This window comes from Heterodontus francisci, chromosome 48, assembly GCF_036365525.1.
Source record: "Heterodontus francisci isolate sHetFra1 chromosome 48, sHetFra1.hap1, whole genome shotgun sequence".
Taxonomy (NCBI): Eukaryota; Metazoa; Chordata; class Chondrichthyes; order Heterodontiformes; family Heterodontidae; genus Heterodontus; species Heterodontus francisci.
Window position 1 is genome coordinate 5,049,107 of NC_090418.1, and position 17,984 is coordinate 5,067,090.

Below are 17,984 nucleotides of genomic sequence, written 5' to 3' on the forward strand. Positions count from 1 at the left end.
AATGGTGGCATCGCCATGGCAGTCAGATCCCACGTATCAGCCCAGACAGTGAGTACAGCAGGCTGTTCGACTGTTAAAAGCATACAAGTCAACCCCAAACCTGTCTTCAGAGGCCTAAATATATCCTGGGGGGCCATAGGACAGCTAGGGAGCTTGTCTCTGGTTTTAGACCAATTGAAATAACAAGTAGGCAACTGCTGCCTTGATTTGAGATCAGCAAAGAGCACAGAATGGCAAATGAACCTGCGACTTAGTGGGCTGACTACTGCACCAGGCATTACAATAATCCACCTAGCAGCAAGGAAACTAAACATGAAGTGTGACCACAATGAGCAGTTCCCTTGGCCTCTGAGCATAGAAGTCATTCACTCCCTTAAAACCTGACTTTTGGACTTAATACATTTTTATCTTCCCCTGCCCCCTTTAGGGTATCATCAAGGGAAGCTGTATGTGAAAAACCCAAAGGTGAAAGAGTTTATTCAGTGGATACAATCTGCCAAGGACCAGGAGAAGAACAGACTGAGCCACACTCAGATTGGTGGATGTTACAGCTTTCCTCCCCTCCCTTCCAGTGAGCGGGATTATCAACATGAAATACTAGGTGAGGAATCCGGAACCGTTGACTTGCTTAACATCTGGTGTTTTATTTATTTTATCTTCTGCAGCTTGCCCTAGTCTGCTGCTGGCTGCCTTGCCTCTGAATCAGAAGGTTGTGGACTCGATCTCCACTGCAGAAACTTGAGCACATAATCCAGGCTACACTCCTACTGAAGGAGTGCTGCACTGTCGGAGATGCTGTCTTTCGAATGAGACATTAAACTGAGGCCCCCTCTCAGTAAAAGTTCCCACTATTCAGAGAAGAGCAGGGGAGTTCTCCCTGGCGTCCTAGCCAACATTTATCCCTCAACCAAAATGACTATAAAAACAGATTATCTTGTCAATTATTTTCTGGCTGTTTGAAAGCGCAATATAAATACAATTCCTTCTTTCCTCCCTCCTTGAGTAAAAAGGAATAATTCATTCCCAACTGACTCTTTTGTCTCTCTGTCAGCTCCTGTTCATGTACAATACAGTACAAAGTGGCAGGTTGCATCCAAAATTGCCTCAGAGGCAGGAACCAAAGGGTAATGGTCAGTGGATATTTTTGTGACTGGAAGGGTGCTTCCATGGGGGTTTCACAGGGCTCACTACTGGGTCCTTTGATGTCCATGGTATAGATCAATGGTTCATACTTAAATGGGCATGATTAAGTAGTTTGCAGATGATAAGAAAATTGGCTGTGAATTTGATCGTGAGGAAGAAAGCTGTCGACTGCAGGAAGAGATCAGTGGACTGGTCAGGTGGGCAGAAAAGTAGCAAATGATGTTCTGTTGGAGAATTGTGAGGTAATGCATTTGGGAGGATAAATAAGGCATGTGAATATACAGTTAATGGTAGGATACTGAGAAGTGTACAAAAATAGAGGGACCTTGAAGTACATGCTTTCAGATCCCTGAAGGTAGCAGGACAGGTAGATAATGTGGTTAAAAAGGATACAGGATACTTAACTTTATTGGCCGAGGCATGGGGTATAAGAGCAGAGAAGTTATGCTAGAACTGTATGAAACACTACTTAGACTGCAGCTAGAGTACTATGTACAGTTCTGGTCACTGCATTACAGGAAGGATATGATTGTATTAGAGAGGGTACAGAGGAGATTTACAAGAATGCTGGGAATGGAGAATTTTAGCCAAGAGGAAATATTGGATAGGCTGGCATTGTTTTCTTTGGAACAGAGGAGACTGTGTTGGAGATTTAATTGAGGTGTATAATATTAGGAGAGGCCTAGATACAGTGGGTAGGAAGGACTTGTTTTCATTAGCAGTGAGGTCAATAACCAGGGGGCATAGATTGAAAGTAATTGGTAGAAGGAATTAGAGGGGAGTTGAGGAGAAATCTTTTTTCATTCAGAGAGTGGTGGGAGTCTGGAACTCATTGCCTGAAAGAGTGGTAGAGACATAGCATTTAAAAATTACTTGAATATACACTTGAAGTGCCGTATCCTACAGGACTACAGCTGGAATTACATCTGGGCTAGCTATTTTTCGGCTTGTACAGACGATGGGCCAAATATCCTGCACCGTAAATGTTTTATGTTTTTACACTGTGTAAAAGGGTTACAATTCACTCTAGTCTGGTGATGTTTGCTGATATGTGTACTGGCAGTGCCTTCAGGAAAGGAGCAGGGAAATTTGGGAGAGAAGTTTTTTTTAAAAAGCAAAAACATGTTTGTTTCTCAGGTGGATCTCCCTTGACCAGCATGTCTGAACTGAAGCAGATTCTGAATCAGCTGGAGTACCGAGAGTATAGGCAGGTCACTGTGCAGGGACGGATCACATCTGTGAAATACAGGTCACTGGGTGAAGTGGATGAGGTAATGGAGCTGTCTAAATAGTTGTTTGGCAATGGGGTTAGTGGTTACGGGAATGGACTGAGAATGGAAAATTGTACAAAGCCCATAGACTCAAGTGGTGTGGGTGAGGAGAGAAATTGTGTGTGTGTGTGCGCTTTATGTAAAGCGGAAACATTAAGGCAGGAATACCCAACGCAAAGACATCTGGTGGTTAACACACTCTCGTCTTTGATTCATAAGGTCTGTGGGTTCCAGTCCCACTGCAGAAACTTGAGCACAAAATCCAGTCTGACACTCAGTGCAAGACTGAGGGAGTGCTGCACTGTTGGAAATTAAACCCCGTCTGCCATCTCAGATGGACATAGAAGATCCACAGTACTATTTCGAAGAAGAGCAGGGGAGTTCTGCCTCATGTCCTGGCCAATATTTATTCCTCAACCAATATCGCTGGAAAACAGTTGTTCTGGTCATTATCACATTGCTGTTTTTGGGAGCTTGCTGTGCTCAAGTTGGCTGCCGTGCTTCCTACATCATAATAGTGACTTAATTTCAAATGTGCTTAATTGGCTGTAAAGCATTTTGGGACATCCCAAAGTTATTAAAGGTGCTATATAAATATGATCTATTTTTCTGTTTTATATGAGTACACCAGAACCATAAGATACCCTATTTTACAAGGCGACGAGACTGGCAATGCCAACTTTGACCAGATCAGAGTCTTGTGCTGGGTAAAGGATGCGCTGACGTAGGCTTTTATGGAGTTGCTTCCTGACGATAGAAAGGAAGTTGCTGACACAGATCAGGTTTCTAGCCTATCAGGTAGCCAATTGCTTTTTTTTCCAGGAAGTTCCTGTCTTACAGTCCGCTGATGCCTGTTGCACAGGCGAGCCAGCGGTTGAAGGAATCATGGAGTTTGAAGAATTGTTTGATGCTGACCTTCCATTCCTGGGCATGAGAGGAAACAAAAGTCCTGTGATCCCTGTCCTGAGGTGAGATTTATTTGCCTTGTGTGGAGAAGGTAGAATTTTTTTGTTGGATATTTGTATTTGTGAAAGCGAGGTATATTTGTTGACAGGAATAGAAAATTCCTCCACTCGGGATCCTCATTGAGCGCTCCTAAGTCAGGTATATCGCTGGTTAAAGAAGTCAGTCACTGAATTACTTTGTGCTAGAGATCTCCTGATTTCCAGTGAAGGTAATGACCAGCTTTTGGGGTCCAGATTCAATGCTGCATGTTGACACTAAGCTTGGCTTTTAAGCCACTGGGTTGTAGGAGGAAGGGACGTAGCTGAGGGTGGTCTTGGGGAAGGAATGAGTCAGAGTAGGAGACAGTACAGTGAGTCTTGACCTCAGCAGAAGACCTAGCTTTGGGACAAGGGGTGGAAGGACATGAATCAAAGCTAGAAGCTTATCTGTGTTGGAGATCTGATTGAATTAATAAACTGGAACTTGTGTTTCACCAGTAGAACTCCTCTGGGAACAGAAGCAGGCTTGTCGTCACAGAAAAGAAAACGAAAATGCGTAACCCACGGTAAAAAACAGGCTGCATCAAGGTAACAGGAGCTTTCTCTCACCCTGTCTGTTCTACCAATCAGCACTGTGCTTCTAACAAATAAATTCCAATTCCTGAGCAAGCTGTCTACTTAATGAGGTGCAGGTGACTCTGGTCCATTCACCCACGGATCCATTCTTCAGGAATGAGCCAGTTGGGCGTTGGTTGGCTACTTTTGACCACGTTGGTTGGTGGGGGGGAGGGGGGGGGGTCAGTGGGTTTTGGGCATCCAGAATTGTACCCGATACTGTCTTTCTCTGCCTCCAAGTGTGAGTACTTTCCATCAGTATTATACTCCAGAAAGCCAGTTGGTGAAGGATAGAACTGGAGCCAATCTTTAGTTATAGAAGCATTTATTTACAGAGTTACACATTATAAGCATACACCTCCGAACTCAAAACACCACAGTTTCAGTCTCAGTCTATTTATAGGGGCACAAGTGAATGCCTGCAACAGATCTTAGCACTGGCAGTGGTAAAACAAGGCGCCCTCCCTGCGGGCTTGGGGGGAGGGGTCTTTCCATCCTGGGTAATGTGTGGCCCACGGAGGACAACTGTACCCCCAGGGTCCCTCTTCTCCTGGACTGAACGCCCAACCCCCTCGACAGGGCTCTCTGGACTGGCCCTGGCGACCCCTCCTCACCTACCTCTTTTCCAGGGTTCTATTGCTGGGCCTGGGTCCGAGGCCTCTGCAGTACTGGCAGTGGCTACCGCTCCCAGGATCCCACCTCCTTAAACTTTGACCTCAAAAGACCAGAATATGGCTCCAGGAGGCTGAAAAAAATGCAGAGCTCTGCCTCCTGCACAAAATCCAACCATGGTGACAGTGCCTTTCGATATTATGTCCCTGCACTTTGAAATTGTAGTAAACATTTTTTCTTAATGATATCTCTGTCCTCAAAAACACATTGACAAAGCTGTTTCAAAAAGCATACAGGATCCTGGGCTGTATAAACAGAGGCACAGAGTACAAAACCAAGGAAGCTGTGCTAACTCTTCATAAATCACTGGCTGGGTTCCAGCTGGAGCATAGTCTCCAAATCTGGGCATCACACTTCGTCAAGGCCTTGGAGAGGAGATTTACTAGAATGGTACCAGGGTTGTGGGACTTCAGTTATGTGGAGAGACTGGAGAAGCTGGATTGTTCTCCTCAGAGCAGAAAAGGTTGAGGGGAAATTTAATAAAGTTCTTTTTAAAAATGAGGAATTTTGATAGAGTAAGAAAGGAGAAACAGTTTTCAGTGGCAGGAGGGTCAGTAACCAGAGGGGGGACACAGATTTAAAATAATTTGCAAAAGAGTTGGAGGAGGAGATGACAAATGTTTTTACACAGCGAGTTGTGATTTGGAGCACGCTGCCTGAAAGGGCGGTGGAAGCAGATTCAATAATAACTTTCAAAAGGGAATTGGAGAAATACTTAAAATGAAAATATTTGCAGGGCTATGGGGAAAGGGCAGGAGGAGTGGGACTAATTGGATAGCTCTTTCAAAGAGCCGGCACAGGCACAATGGGCTGAATGGCCTCTTTCTGTGCTTTATCATTCTGCAACTCTGACTGTGACTTCTGGCACCTCACCTAACCTCTCCCCTTTGAAGCATTTAGCATGTGAAAAGCACAATTTCTTTTTTGATCTAGACTCAGTAAAGGTACAGAATCAAGTGGCGAAGAAGAGACTACGGCACACCATCCGCGAACGCATACAAAGGATATTAACAGTGGTGGAAGTCCTGGACAAGGTTTGAATACACAACTGCCTCCTCACAACACTCAGTTGTTATCCTACAACCGTGACTTTGTGGGTAGCACTCTCGCCTCTGAGTCAGAAGGTCTGGGGTTTGAGACCTACTCCGGAGACTTGAGCAAAAATCTAGGTTAATACTTTCAGTGTCAGTACTGAGGGAATGCTGTCAGTCAGTCTGTTGTGATGGCAGTAATGGCACAGTAAATGACCTCAACAATCCCCAGGCTAAGGAGAGTGGAAGATCACTATGCCCTCCGCTCCTGATCTCTATGCAGTGACTCATGCTGGAAAGAACCTCAAAAGTGATAACTGCGGAGGTCCGAATCGGATTGGGCTGTCACCCCTTCCCCCTATTGTCCTCAACGGCTAAAGACCTGGCTGTGCTCCCCGTCTAGGTTCACACATGTCGCATGGCAACTTGGGTGAGATGCCAGAGGCCAGCCAGTACCTGCCAAACCCCAAGCCAGTGCTTTTATTGTGGCTGGTTAGATTGCTTAACTGGAACCATCTCAGCTCTGCTATGATCATCTGTGCTGAGTTTGGGCAGGAATTAACCCACCCCTCCGCTATCCCAAAAAGGGATTTGGCAGGTTATTGTTATTACTCTTAGTGATATCATCCATTGGCACAAATGCCCCTCCCTCAGGAGCCTGGGTTCTGTATTATTTCCAACCAGATAGTTTGTGAATGACCCAGCAGTCTGAAACAGTAATCATGGGAAACAAGTAGAGAAACTGGGATTAGTTTGGGATTGATACAGGACTATGGGGAGAAAATGGAACAGTGGGATTAGTTTTGGATTGATCTTGCGAAGAGGTGGCAGATACAATGAGCAGAATAACCACATCCTGAGCTCTAAATTTCAATGGTTCTAGTCTTGTGGGTTCAAACTGTATTCAAAGATTAAGCTAGGCTCAAATACCAATGCAGTACTGAGCAGTGAGATGTTAAATATTGGTGCTGTCCACCTGTTCAAATCGAAAAATTCTATGTAGTAGTTGAGGAAGAACAGGGACTTTTCCTGGTCCCCTGCTCAGCATTCCTTCCTCAACCAATACTGTTGCTGCATGTTGGATTGTACTGTGCACAAAATGGCTGCTGCATTCACTTGTACAACAGTGACTGCACTGCTAAAATAAATTTTAAGAACTTGTACATGAAACACTCTGAGATGTGAAATGTGAAGTGGTCTTAATGGAGTACAGTCTTTCTTCCTTCTTTAAAGACCTCAGCTTCATCAAGGCTTGCCAAGAGTTCGACACAGACTCAGACGATGTGGAGGCGACAGCTAGTGCAGTGAACCCCTGCTCAGCCCAGCCCATCTTCTCCTGGACCGACTGCCCTTCGCAGCTGGAGCACCTCCCTCACCACGGCAACGTCTCGCAGATGGTGGCTCGCAGCTTCCGCTTCAGAGACAAGGCCTTGCTCCTCCAAACCTTTAGTCTCCAGCCCTCGAGCTTTGCTGGAATCCCGGCTGATCAGAAGAAGGATCTAGAACACTGCAAACCAGCATGTTGTGCTGGATACTACATCGTGACCATTTTAGGTAAAGCGAGCTTGGGTAACAAGTTCTGGAAAGCTGTTGGGATTTTGCTGCTGTTATCAGCACATGTTAGCAGGTTTTGTGGGAGTTCCTGAATCCTAATCAGACTAGTCTGCACAAACAAATTTTTGGATTGATACAGGGCTATGGGGAGAGAGTGGAGCAGGGGGATTAGTTTGTGATTGATAGAGGCTGTGGGAAGAGAGCAGGGCAGTAGGATTAGTTTGGGACTGATCCTTCAACAGCACCTTCCAAACCTGTGACCTGTACCACCTAGAAGGACAAGGGCAGCAAATACATGGGGACACCACCACCTGCAAGTTCCCCTCTAAGTCACACACCATCCTGACTTGGAAATATATCGCCGTTCTTTCATCGTCCTTGGTTCAAAATCCTGGAGCTCCCTCCCTAACCGTACTGCGGGGGTACCTACACCACAGGAACTGCAGCAGTTCAAGGCAGCTCACCACCACCTTCACAAGGGCGGTTGGGCGTAGATGTTAAATTCTGGCCTTGCCAGCGATGCTCACATCTCAAGAATGAATTGAAAAAGCAGGGTAATAGGGTGAGAGCAGAGCAGTGGAATTAGTATTGGATTGCTCTTGCAAAGAGTTGGCGGATACGATGGACCAAGACCAGAGCCTTGAGCTCTGACCTTCTATGGTTCTAGTGTTGTGGATTCCAACTTTGGTTCCTCTCATCTCCTGAAGATGCTGCGTATTGCCGGGGTACAATTCCACAGATAGTATGACACAAAACTGGGTGGGAGGGTGAGTTATGAGGATGCAGAGAGGCTTCAGGGTGATTTGGACAAGTTGAGTGAGTGGGCTAATGCATGGCAGATGCAGTATAATGTGGATAAATGTGAGGGCCTTGGTGAGGCCACACCTGGAATATTGTGTGCAGTTTTGGTCTCCTTATCTGAGGATGTTCTTGCTATAGAGGGAGTGCAGCGAAGGTTTACCAGACTGATTCCTGGGATAGCAGGACGGACGTATGAGGAGAGATTGAGTTGGTTAGGATTATATTCGCTGGAGTTCAGAAGAGTGAGTGGGGATTTCATAGAAACATATAAAATTCTAATAGGACTTGACAGGGTAGATGCAGGAAGGATGTTCCCGATGATGGGTGAGTCCAGAACCAGGGGTCATAGTCTAAGCATACGGGGTAAACCTTTCAGGACTGAGATGAGGAGAAATTTCTTCACCCAGAGAGTGGTGAGCCTGTGGAATTCGCGACTACAGAAGGCAGTTGAGGCCAAAACATTGTATGTTTTCAAGGAGTTAGATATAGCTCTTGGATCTAAAGGGATCAAAGGGTATGGGGCGAAAGTGGGAACAGGCTACTGAGTTGGATGATCAGCCATGATCATAATGAATGGCGGAGCAGGGCCGAATGGCCTACTCCTGCTCCTATTTTCTATGTTTCTAGTAGCAGCCCTCCTGCAGGCTCCAATAAGAGCTGTTCATTGTGACCTATGTGTCAGCTCCTTGAGTGTTACTGGAACATTGAATTCTCCCAGAGATCATCTGCACAGCAATCAAGTAAAAGTTTTCTGTTCAAATCATTCTCAGGATGTGGGTGCTGCTGGCAAAACTGGCATTTATTGTCCATCCCAGTTGCCCTGAGGTGGTTGTGGGCCTTCTGTTTGAACTGAGCTTATCTCTGTCCTATCCAACACTCGCTGTCATGGTTTGAGGGGAGGGATTTGGTCAGTGATCAGGAGCAGGACCCCTGGTCGATCTGTCTTCCCCAATCCAAGGGTGCTAATATCCAACCTCCAGTTGGAGCCCACCTTAAACAGCTGTATCTTGAGATGCGGGAAAAGGGGACAGTTGAATCGGAATCTTACTTGTTTTTTCCTCTTTCACCTTCCAGGACTAAATGAAGAGCTGTCTTTAGACACGATCTTTCTGCCCATCGTTTCTAGGTTGGATCACCGAGCTATGTACCCTGCCAAGCACAACAACACACTGGTCTCCATTTTGGCTCATGGAGGACTATCATCCAGACAGCTCTCCCAAGTTAACACGGACAGTGCAGATAGCTCCTCGCCTTCTCCTGGTAAATGTTCCTTCCAGCTCTCTTCCCTCCTCCTTCTCCTCTCCTGAAGGCGCCAACTCTCACTTGGTACCTCATTTCAGTCTCCAATCTTCATTTGTTAGCCTAGAACTCCAAAGAATGTACAGCACAGAAAAAGGCTATTTGGCCCAACTGGTCTATGCCATTGTTTATGCCATGAGCCTCCTCCCACTCGACTTCATCTCGCCCTATCAGCATATCCTCTATTCCTTTCTCCCTCATGTGTTTTTCCAGCTTCCCCTTCAATGCATCTATGCTATTCAGCTCAGCCATTCCTTGTGGTAGTGAGTTCCACATTCTTCCTACTTTCTGGGTAAAGAAGTTTCTCCTGAATTTCCTATTGGATTTATTAGTGACTGTCTTATATTGATGGCCCCTAGTTCTGGTTTCCCCCAGAAGTGGAAACATCTGTCTTCCCCATTGAACTCCTTCATAATTTTAAAGACCTCTATCAGGGCACCACTCATCCTTCTCTTATCCAGAATAAAGAGCCCCAGTCTGTTTAGTTGAGAGATTAAGTGAGGTAGAAAGGGACTGAATTGGATCAGTCATACTTCCAGCCAGGGGAGTTAAATAGAGACTGCAATTCATTGCTGGCCAAGCTTTTCCACAATGCCTTAGTGAGTTTAACTTGTAAATTGCTGAGGCCGGGAAAGTTGCAAGTCTGATTCCTGGTCGGTGCAGAGTCAACTGAGGCAGTGGCAGGAGCATGGAATTGGTCTCAGTAAACTTGAGCTCATCCAAAACTCTGCAGCCCGTATACTAACTCATTATCAAGTCCTTTTCACCCATCAGCCCTGTGCTTGCTGATCTACGTTGGCTCCCCGTCCAGCAATGCCTAATAATTTAAAACTGTCATCATTGTGTTCAAATTCCTCCATGGCCTCGCCCTTCCCGATCTCTCTCCAGTCTTGCAACTCCTGAGATCTCTGCACTCGTCCAATTTTGGCCTTTTCATTGGTGGTCATGAGCTCTGCAATTCCCTCCCTAAACCTCTGCCTCTTAGTCCTCCTTAAAAACCTAGCTGTTCAATCAAGCTTTTGATCACCTGTCCTAATACTTTCCTATGCGGCTCGTTGTCCAATTTTGTCCGATAACCCCTCTGAAGTGCCTTGGGATGTTTTGGTATGTTAAAGGCGCTAAATAAATGTAAGCTGGTGTTGCTAAGAGCATGCAATTGTCCTTAGCAGATCTGGGCTAGAGCAGAAAATCACTGCCACCTTTTTATTTATTCATGGGTTTGAACATTGCTGGCAAGGCCAGCATTTATCGCACATTCCTAATTGTCCTTGAAAAGGTGGTGGTGAGCCGCCTTCTTGAACCATTGAAGTTCGTGTGGTGTGGGTACACCCACAGTGCTGTTAGGGTGGGAGGTCTGGGATTTTGACGCAGCGACAGTGAAAACTAAACCAACAATACAAAGAAAGGAAAATAGATTCAACAGTTTTTATTTAAAGTACAAATTATTGATTTGCTTATTGGTAGATGACATTCTCAGATCTGCGGCAGGCCTGGAGGAAATGCTGTTCATCTTTGTCCTTGACATCTGCAACCAAGGAGGTACCAGTGTTGAAGTTGCTCTCAATCGTGCCTACGTCCAGCACACAACTCTCTGAACGATTCAGGCCTTTTATTGTTTTCCCAGCTGTATTCGCCCGGACTGGATCAGATGGAGTTCTGGATCACAATGGAATTTTAAATTATGTTAATGCTGTTTTCTTTCTGGACTTCTAAAAAGAAAAATTATGTTTCTGTTCCTATGGAACTGTATCAGTCTCTGTCATCTCTTCCCAATAGAAATGTGAATAGAGACACTTACTCCCACCCACCCTTTCCTGGAAAACTGAGACTTGGGTGTTTGATGGGACCGTGTAGAGGGAGCTTTACTCTGTATCTAACCCATGCTGTATTTGGCCCTCACTTGCCTGGAGAGAGGTGTTCATTCCGCAGCATTACCTCAGTAGGGCAAAATTTGATAAGTTTTTCATAATCTCTCTGCCAGAGGCCTGATGAGTGAAGAGACTGTACTGACACATAACTGAGTGAAAGCCCAGGTTTCATTCCTGGCATGTGCTGAGTTGGCTGATCTGACCAACTGACTCAGGATAGGTCCAGTATCACAGTGGTAGAGACTCCAGAGGAGAAAAATTATGTATTTTTTAAGAAACTTGTTTATCTTGGACAAATTGAGGCTCCTTGTAGCAAATGTGTTTGGTTTATATTTATTATTTGTTTCACAACCAGCTCAAACAACTTGGAAGAAAAAAATTATGTTGAGAAAGTTAAATCTAATTTAATTTTAATGGGGGGGGGAGCAGAATGTTTGTTTTGAAGTCTGTATTTTGCTCCAACCAGAGAATTGAGTCATTTGCTTATGTAAATCAACTATTTTTTACGCTGACTGGTTAGATTGTAAAATAATTGGAACAGAGATCAGGTGGTCTGATTGGTTAGAGAAAATAATCAAGTTGGGTGGCAGGTGGGTTATTAAGTTGAGCAGCAGGTCAACACCTGTCTATCAGGCTGGTAAGTTCACCAATTGGTGGTGTCTTGTCAGACTGTGGAGTCTTGCTGTGCAGTGTTTATATGTGGGTGGGGGGAGCGCAGGGAGCGGGACTGTGTTTTCTGCTGGGAGCTTGCCGTTTAGATTTGTTTTTTCCTGATTTTTCTGCCTGTTTCATAACCATCTGATTATAAATCCAGTTTTCAAAGTTGCTATTGGTATGTTTCAGCCCCAAGTGCTCCATCTGGTCTCCCCGCCCCCATCTCTGAGGTCCGGTGGAAAACTCTTACATGCTCTCAAGTACAGAAAATACACTGAGTGCGCAAAAGGTCAACTTGCTGCATTTTTTTTGGAGCGGGTGTTTGTTGGTGTTGCTTTATTGCACTTCTCCTGAGTTGTGCCCAAGTCTGATTTCCTGAGGGGCTATGCAGTATGGAGGGCCGCATGCTGAGGTTGATGCTGTTCCCACACAAAATTGAGTAATGCTAAACTCTTCCCATGCCCCCTCCTTACTTTATGGAACGATTTGTATCCCTCCTTAATTGCTGCCTGAATTGCAATCACCAACCCAGAAATACAAGAGATCAAGAGGGGGTGGGCTGGGGCTTCTGTGTTGCTGGCCATAGCCTACTGGGTAGTACTCGTACCTTAGAGTCAGACGGTTGTGGGTTCAAGTCCCACTCCAGAGAACTGAGCACAAAATGGCTGACACTCCCAGTGCAGTATTGATGGAGTGCTACACTGGCAAAACTGAGGCCCAGGCTGCCCTGTCAGATGGATGTAAAAGATCCTGTGGAATAGGGATGTTCTCCCAAGTGTCATGGCCAGTACTTATTTCTCCCCAACATTGCTTATGAAAAATATTATCTGGTCTTTATTTCATTGCTGTGTGTGGGAGCTTGCTGTGTGTAAATTGCCTGTTTCCTATGTTACAACAGTGATTACATTTCAAAAGTACGTTGTTGACGGAGAAGTGCTTTGGGAATGGCCTGAGGTCATGAAAGATGGTGGCTGAGTGCATGGTCTTGCCTTTTCCAATGGATTAGCCTGTGCTCCATCCTTGGTAGTTTACCTGAGGAAGGAGAGTTTGCTGCCTTCTGGCATCATAGCAGAGTTTCTGGAGTCCGCTATTCCTGGTGAGAGTATTAACGAATTGGTATAGAATCATTCTGACTTTAAAAAAAGACTGTACATTGAAAGGTTACTTAAACAAGAAACTATTTTGATAAAAGTTTGTACATCTTGACCCAAGTTAATCCTTCATTGTTTAGTTCCAGACTGAGTGAAGCAGATCCAAATGAAGCAGTGCAAAAATTAATGAGCATCAATCTGCGAAAAGTGAGAATAGAAAGAGAAATGGGGACTGGTGCTGGGTGATCGCAGTGTCCCACAAGGTTCCTTCTTTGATTGTTATAAACTGGCTCATGCTGGAAGGTTTGCAGGTGTTGGCAGCGAGTGTGGACAGGGCTGTGACCAAACAGACCTGACAACATTGTCATTGACCAACCATTAACTATATTGACAGCTGTGGCTCAGTGGGTAGTACTCTCACCTTAGAGTCTGAAGTTGTAGCTTTAAGTCCTGCTCCAGAGACTTGATCACAAAATGCAGGTTATCAGTCAGTGCATTCAGTACTGAGGGAGTGTTTTGCACTAGTGAAGGGGCAGAAAGATGATTGGCTTAAAGCAAGGAATCTGTATTGCCTCTGTTGCTGCATCTACTGACCTTCACTCCACACCTTGTGCTATTAACAAATGCCCCATCAGCACACAAGTAGATGCTTGTGAAAGGACATTTCCCAGCACTATGCTTCAGGTTTGTGGTGAAATTCCTCTTTTTGTTGCAGATATTAATCACTTGCACTCCTAAGAGACATCCTAATGAATTCTCTTCATTCTTGACTTTATTCTCCCAATGGCTGGGAATGAGCAGCAATGTAATGGCTCTGCTAATCCCTGGCTCTGAGGGGGTGGGAGAGAGAGATTGGGCTGGACTGGAGGTGGAGCAGAAGAGAGTGGCGAGACAGAGAGGGAGAGACTGGGGAAGAGAATGGGAAAAGAAGTGGGGTAGAGTGTGTAGGGAAGAGGAAGAGCTAGGGTGAGGAAATGGGGCAAGTGGGGGAGAGTGTGGGGCGGAGAGGCATTGGGGAGAGAGTAAGGGGAGAAAATGAGTGGGGAAGCAGAGGGGTGAATGGAGGTGAAAGGAAAGAGTGGGAAGAGGGAGAGCACAAAGGGCTGAAGTTGTTGGGGGAGAGTGTGTAAGCAGGGGAGTGTGTGCAGAGAGAGGGGTCGAAAAGTTTGAGAGTGTGGGGAGAGAGAGTGCAGTAGAAATGGAGTGGGGGAAGAGTGTGGAGGCAAGGAGAGACCATGAGGGGCCTGGGAATCTCTCTCCATACTTGTGAATATTTAGCAGAGAAGCAACATACTGCGGCCACTAGAAATCAGAAGTAAAAATAGAAAACACTCAGGTCAGGCAGCATCTGTGGAGGCACAAAGAGTATGTTGCATCTGGGTATATATCTTATAATATATCTAACATAACAGTTCACTATGTTAATAAAACCCAGGAACAAGCAAGGCTCCCAACAGTGGCTACAATGATGTCCTTGTCATATTTTCTGTTTTTAATTTAGCCTTTTTAATTCAGTTTTGATAAAGTAAAATTAAAACTTGGACCACCAGCATCAATGATTCTCTCATGTAGCCGAGTCCTCCACTTGTGACTGGATAGTTGAAGCTTCTGCCTTCATTTTCTCCCTCATTGGGCACTGATTCCTTTGTCTCCTTATTCTACAGCCCTTTGCTTTCTGATGTCTCCTTTTGAACTGTCAGTAGCCTATTCCTCCACTCCTGCTGCTCATTTTATTGGGTTACTTCAAGGAAAGTCCGTGAAGACAAATGAAAGCTAGGAAGGAGATTTAAAAGATAATTATCAGAGGATTAAGGGTTCCTACGTTAGAGATGGTTTAAAGGAAATCCAGCTCCAAACACCATTCACCAAGTGATTAACAGAAACATGAATTCTGAATATCTACGACAGAACCTGCCTTTATCTCAGTACTGCAGAGATGAGATTGATTACCTTCATCTAGTTTTTTTCTCTCTCTCACCTCAATATGATTCCTGCCACCAGGGTACCATTCTCCAGGTGCTGTCGGTCCTTGCATAATTCCCCAAATGACAATTGTTAATGACAGGCTATTCAACTATAAATGCATAACATCCAACCTTAATCCCAAACTCACCATGCAATTTCTAGGACAGTTCTTCTGGTCTCGATATTATAGAAAGGTTACAGAGGTACGACTGAAGGGGTGAAAAAAAAAGTTTGCAAGACTGATACCAGAACTGAGAGGTTATACTCATCATGAAAGCCTGATCAGGCTGGCTTTTTTCTTTAAAAAAAAAACAGCTAAGGATTCTGGATCAAACGTGGAGCTGGTGGACATGTGTCCTGGTCACTATCCGTCATTACACAGAATGTACATCATGGAAAGGCCGTTTGGCCCAACTAGTCCATGCCAGTGTTTATGCTCCACTTGAGCCTCCTCCCATTCTACTTCATCTACCCTATTAGCATATCCTTCTATTAATTTATCGAGCTTTCCCTTAAATTCACCACCTGTCTGGATGCAATGGCATTCATACAGATGTTCGCCACAGAAGGCCCCAGTATTTCACTTGATTGCCTTTCCTCTTGGATGAGGGTAGGAGGCAAGTGGGAACAGGACTTCGCTTCTCCAACTCCAGCCTTTCATCCATCCCCAATTTTCTTTGCTCAACCATTGGCAGCCGTGCCTTCAGTTGCGAAGGTCTGGAATTCTCTCCCTAAACCTCTTTAATCAGCCTTGAAGATGCTCTTTAAAACCCACCTCTTTGACCAAGACCTGTCCTAATATCTCCTTAAGTGGCTTGCTGAAAATTTGGCTTAATAACAGTCTTCAGAAGTGCCTTGCGGTGTTTTGCTACATTTACTTCCCACCCTGCACCGCTATACCTCACTTTCCTCCTTTAAGACACTCCTTAAAACTACCTCTTTGACCAAACCTTTGGTCATCTGGGCTGATAACTCATTATGTGGCTTGGTGTTATATTTTGTTTTATAATGCTCCTGTGAAGTGCCTTAGGAGGTTTTATTATATTACAGGCACTATATAACTATAAGTTAGTGTAGTTAAAGGTACTATATAAATAAAAAAAATTTAATTAGTTTTTTGTGGGATAATGGTGGTGCTGGCTAGGCTAGCATTTATTGCCCATCCCTAATTGCCCTTGAACTGAGTGGCTTGCTTGGCCATTTCAGAGGGCATTTTAAGAGTCAACCACACTGCTGTGGGTCCGGAGTCACATGTTGGCCAGACCAGGTAAGGACGGCAGATTTCCTTCCGTAAAAGGACATTAGTGAACAGATGGGTTCTTACAATTGACAATGGTTTCATGGTCATTGTTAGACTAGCTGTTAATTTCAGATTTATTAATTGAATTCAAATTTCACCATCTGCTATGGTGGGATTCAAACCCATGTCCTCAGCATTAGCCTGGGCTTTGGATTACTAGTCCAGTGACATTACCTCTACAACCCCACCTCCCCTATTGCTGTTGGGATTCACACAAACCAACCAGCTCCCGCTGTCCCCCACTGTCCACACCTACTTGAATGTTCCAGCAAGGTCCCAATGGAGCAGGAACACTCCCCACCCAAGGGGCAATAAAGCCAATTCTAGCCTCTCGACCGTGGAGAGTAGCTAGTCATAGTTATATGGCACAAAAACAGGCTCTTTGGCCCACCGTGTCCGTTCCAGCCATCAAGCCTATCCTAATCCCATTTTCCAGCATTTGGCCCATAGTCTTGTATGCTTTGGCATTTTAAGTGCTCATCTGAATACTTCTTCAATGTTATGAGGTTTCCTGCCTCTACCGCCCCTTCAGGCAGTGTGTTCCACCCTCTGGGTGAAAACATTTTTCCTCAAATCCCCTCTAAACCTCCTGCCCCTTACCTTAAATCTATGCCTCCTGGTTATTGACACCTCTGCTAAGGGAAAAAGTTTCTTCCTATCTACCCTATCTATGCCCTCATAATTTTGTATACCTCAATCAGGTTCCCCCCCTCAGCCTTCTCTGCTCTAAGGCTGGGGTTGTTCTCCTTGGCACAGAGGATGTGGAGGGGAGATTTGATTGGGAAGTACAAAATTATGAGGTGTCTGGGTAGAGAGGATGTGAAGGGCCTATTTACCTTAGCAGAGGTCAGTGACAAGGGGGGGCATAGATTTAAAATGATTGGTAGTAATATTAGATGGGAGATGAAGCAAAGTTTTTTTTTCACCCAGAGGGTGGTGGGCGTCTGGAACTCACTGCCTGTAAGGGTAGTAGAGACAGAAATCTTCAATTCATTTAAAAGGTGCCTGGATGTGCACCTCAAGTGTCATAACCTGCAGGGCATGCTGAACAGCAGAAGCAACATACAGTAGACAGGGTCTAGCGATCCCACAACCAACGGATCAGATCTAAGCTCTGCAGTCCTGCCATATCCAGTTGTGAATGGTGGTGGACAATTAAACAACTGACAGGAGGAGGAGGCTCAACAAATATCGCCATCTCAACAACGGGAGTGCCCAGCACACCAGTGCAAAAGACAAGGCTGAAGCATTTGAATTCATTTTCAGCCAGAGGTCCCCCGCATCACTGATGCCAGTCTTCAGTCAATCCGATTCACTCCACGTGATATCAAGAAACGGCTGAAGGCATTGGATATTGCAAAGGCTATGGACCCTGACAACAATCTGGCATTAATACTGAAGACTCGTACTCCAGAACTAGCTGCGCCCCTAGCCAAGCTGTTCCAGTACAGCTAAGGCACTGGCATCTACCTGGCAATGTGGAAAATTGCCCAGGTATGTCCTGTGTACAAAAAAGCAGGACAAATCCAACCCCACCAATTACCACCCTACCACAATCATCAGAAAATTGATGGAAGGGATCATGGACAGTGCTATCAAGTGGCACTTGCTCAGCAAGTTCCGTCAGGGCCACTCAGCTCCTGACCTCATTATAACCTTGGTCCAAACAATGGACAAGAGAGCTGAATTCCAGAGGTGAGGTGAGAGTTACTGCCCTTGACATCAAGGCAGCATTTGACTGATCATGGCATCAAGGAGCCCGAGCAAAACTGGAGT

The 17,984-nt window shown here is 45.2% G+C and overlaps 1 protein-coding gene across 2 annotated transcripts in view; it reads left to right on the plus strand.

Annotated features, from left to right (window-relative positions):
• LOC137357594 (RPA-related protein RADX-like) overlaps nucleotides 1-13,926 on the plus strand; it is a 45,045-nt gene extending 31,119 nt beyond the window's left edge. The window contains exons 8-15 of one of the 2 annotated variants that reach the window (XM_068024040.1): nucleotides 428-601; nucleotides 2,281-2,414; nucleotides 3,237-3,382; nucleotides 3,857-3,946; nucleotides 5,579-5,679; nucleotides 6,910-7,230; nucleotides 9,106-9,291; nucleotides 10,795-13,926. In XM_068024040.1, coding sequence (XP_067880141.1) covers nucleotides 428-601; nucleotides 2,281-2,414; nucleotides 3,237-3,382; nucleotides 3,857-3,946; nucleotides 5,579-5,679; nucleotides 6,910-7,230; nucleotides 9,106-9,291; nucleotides 10,795-10,925 — 1,283 coding nt within the window. In that variant the 3' untranslated portion in view covers nucleotides 10,926-13,926. The remainder of the gene's footprint in view (nucleotides 1-427; nucleotides 602-2,280; nucleotides 2,415-3,236; nucleotides 3,383-3,856; nucleotides 3,947-5,578; nucleotides 5,680-6,909; nucleotides 7,231-9,105; nucleotides 9,292-10,794) is intronic. The other variant, XM_068024041.1, reaches the window with a different exon arrangement.
• Nucleotides 13,927-17,984: the final 4,058 nt, after the last annotated feature.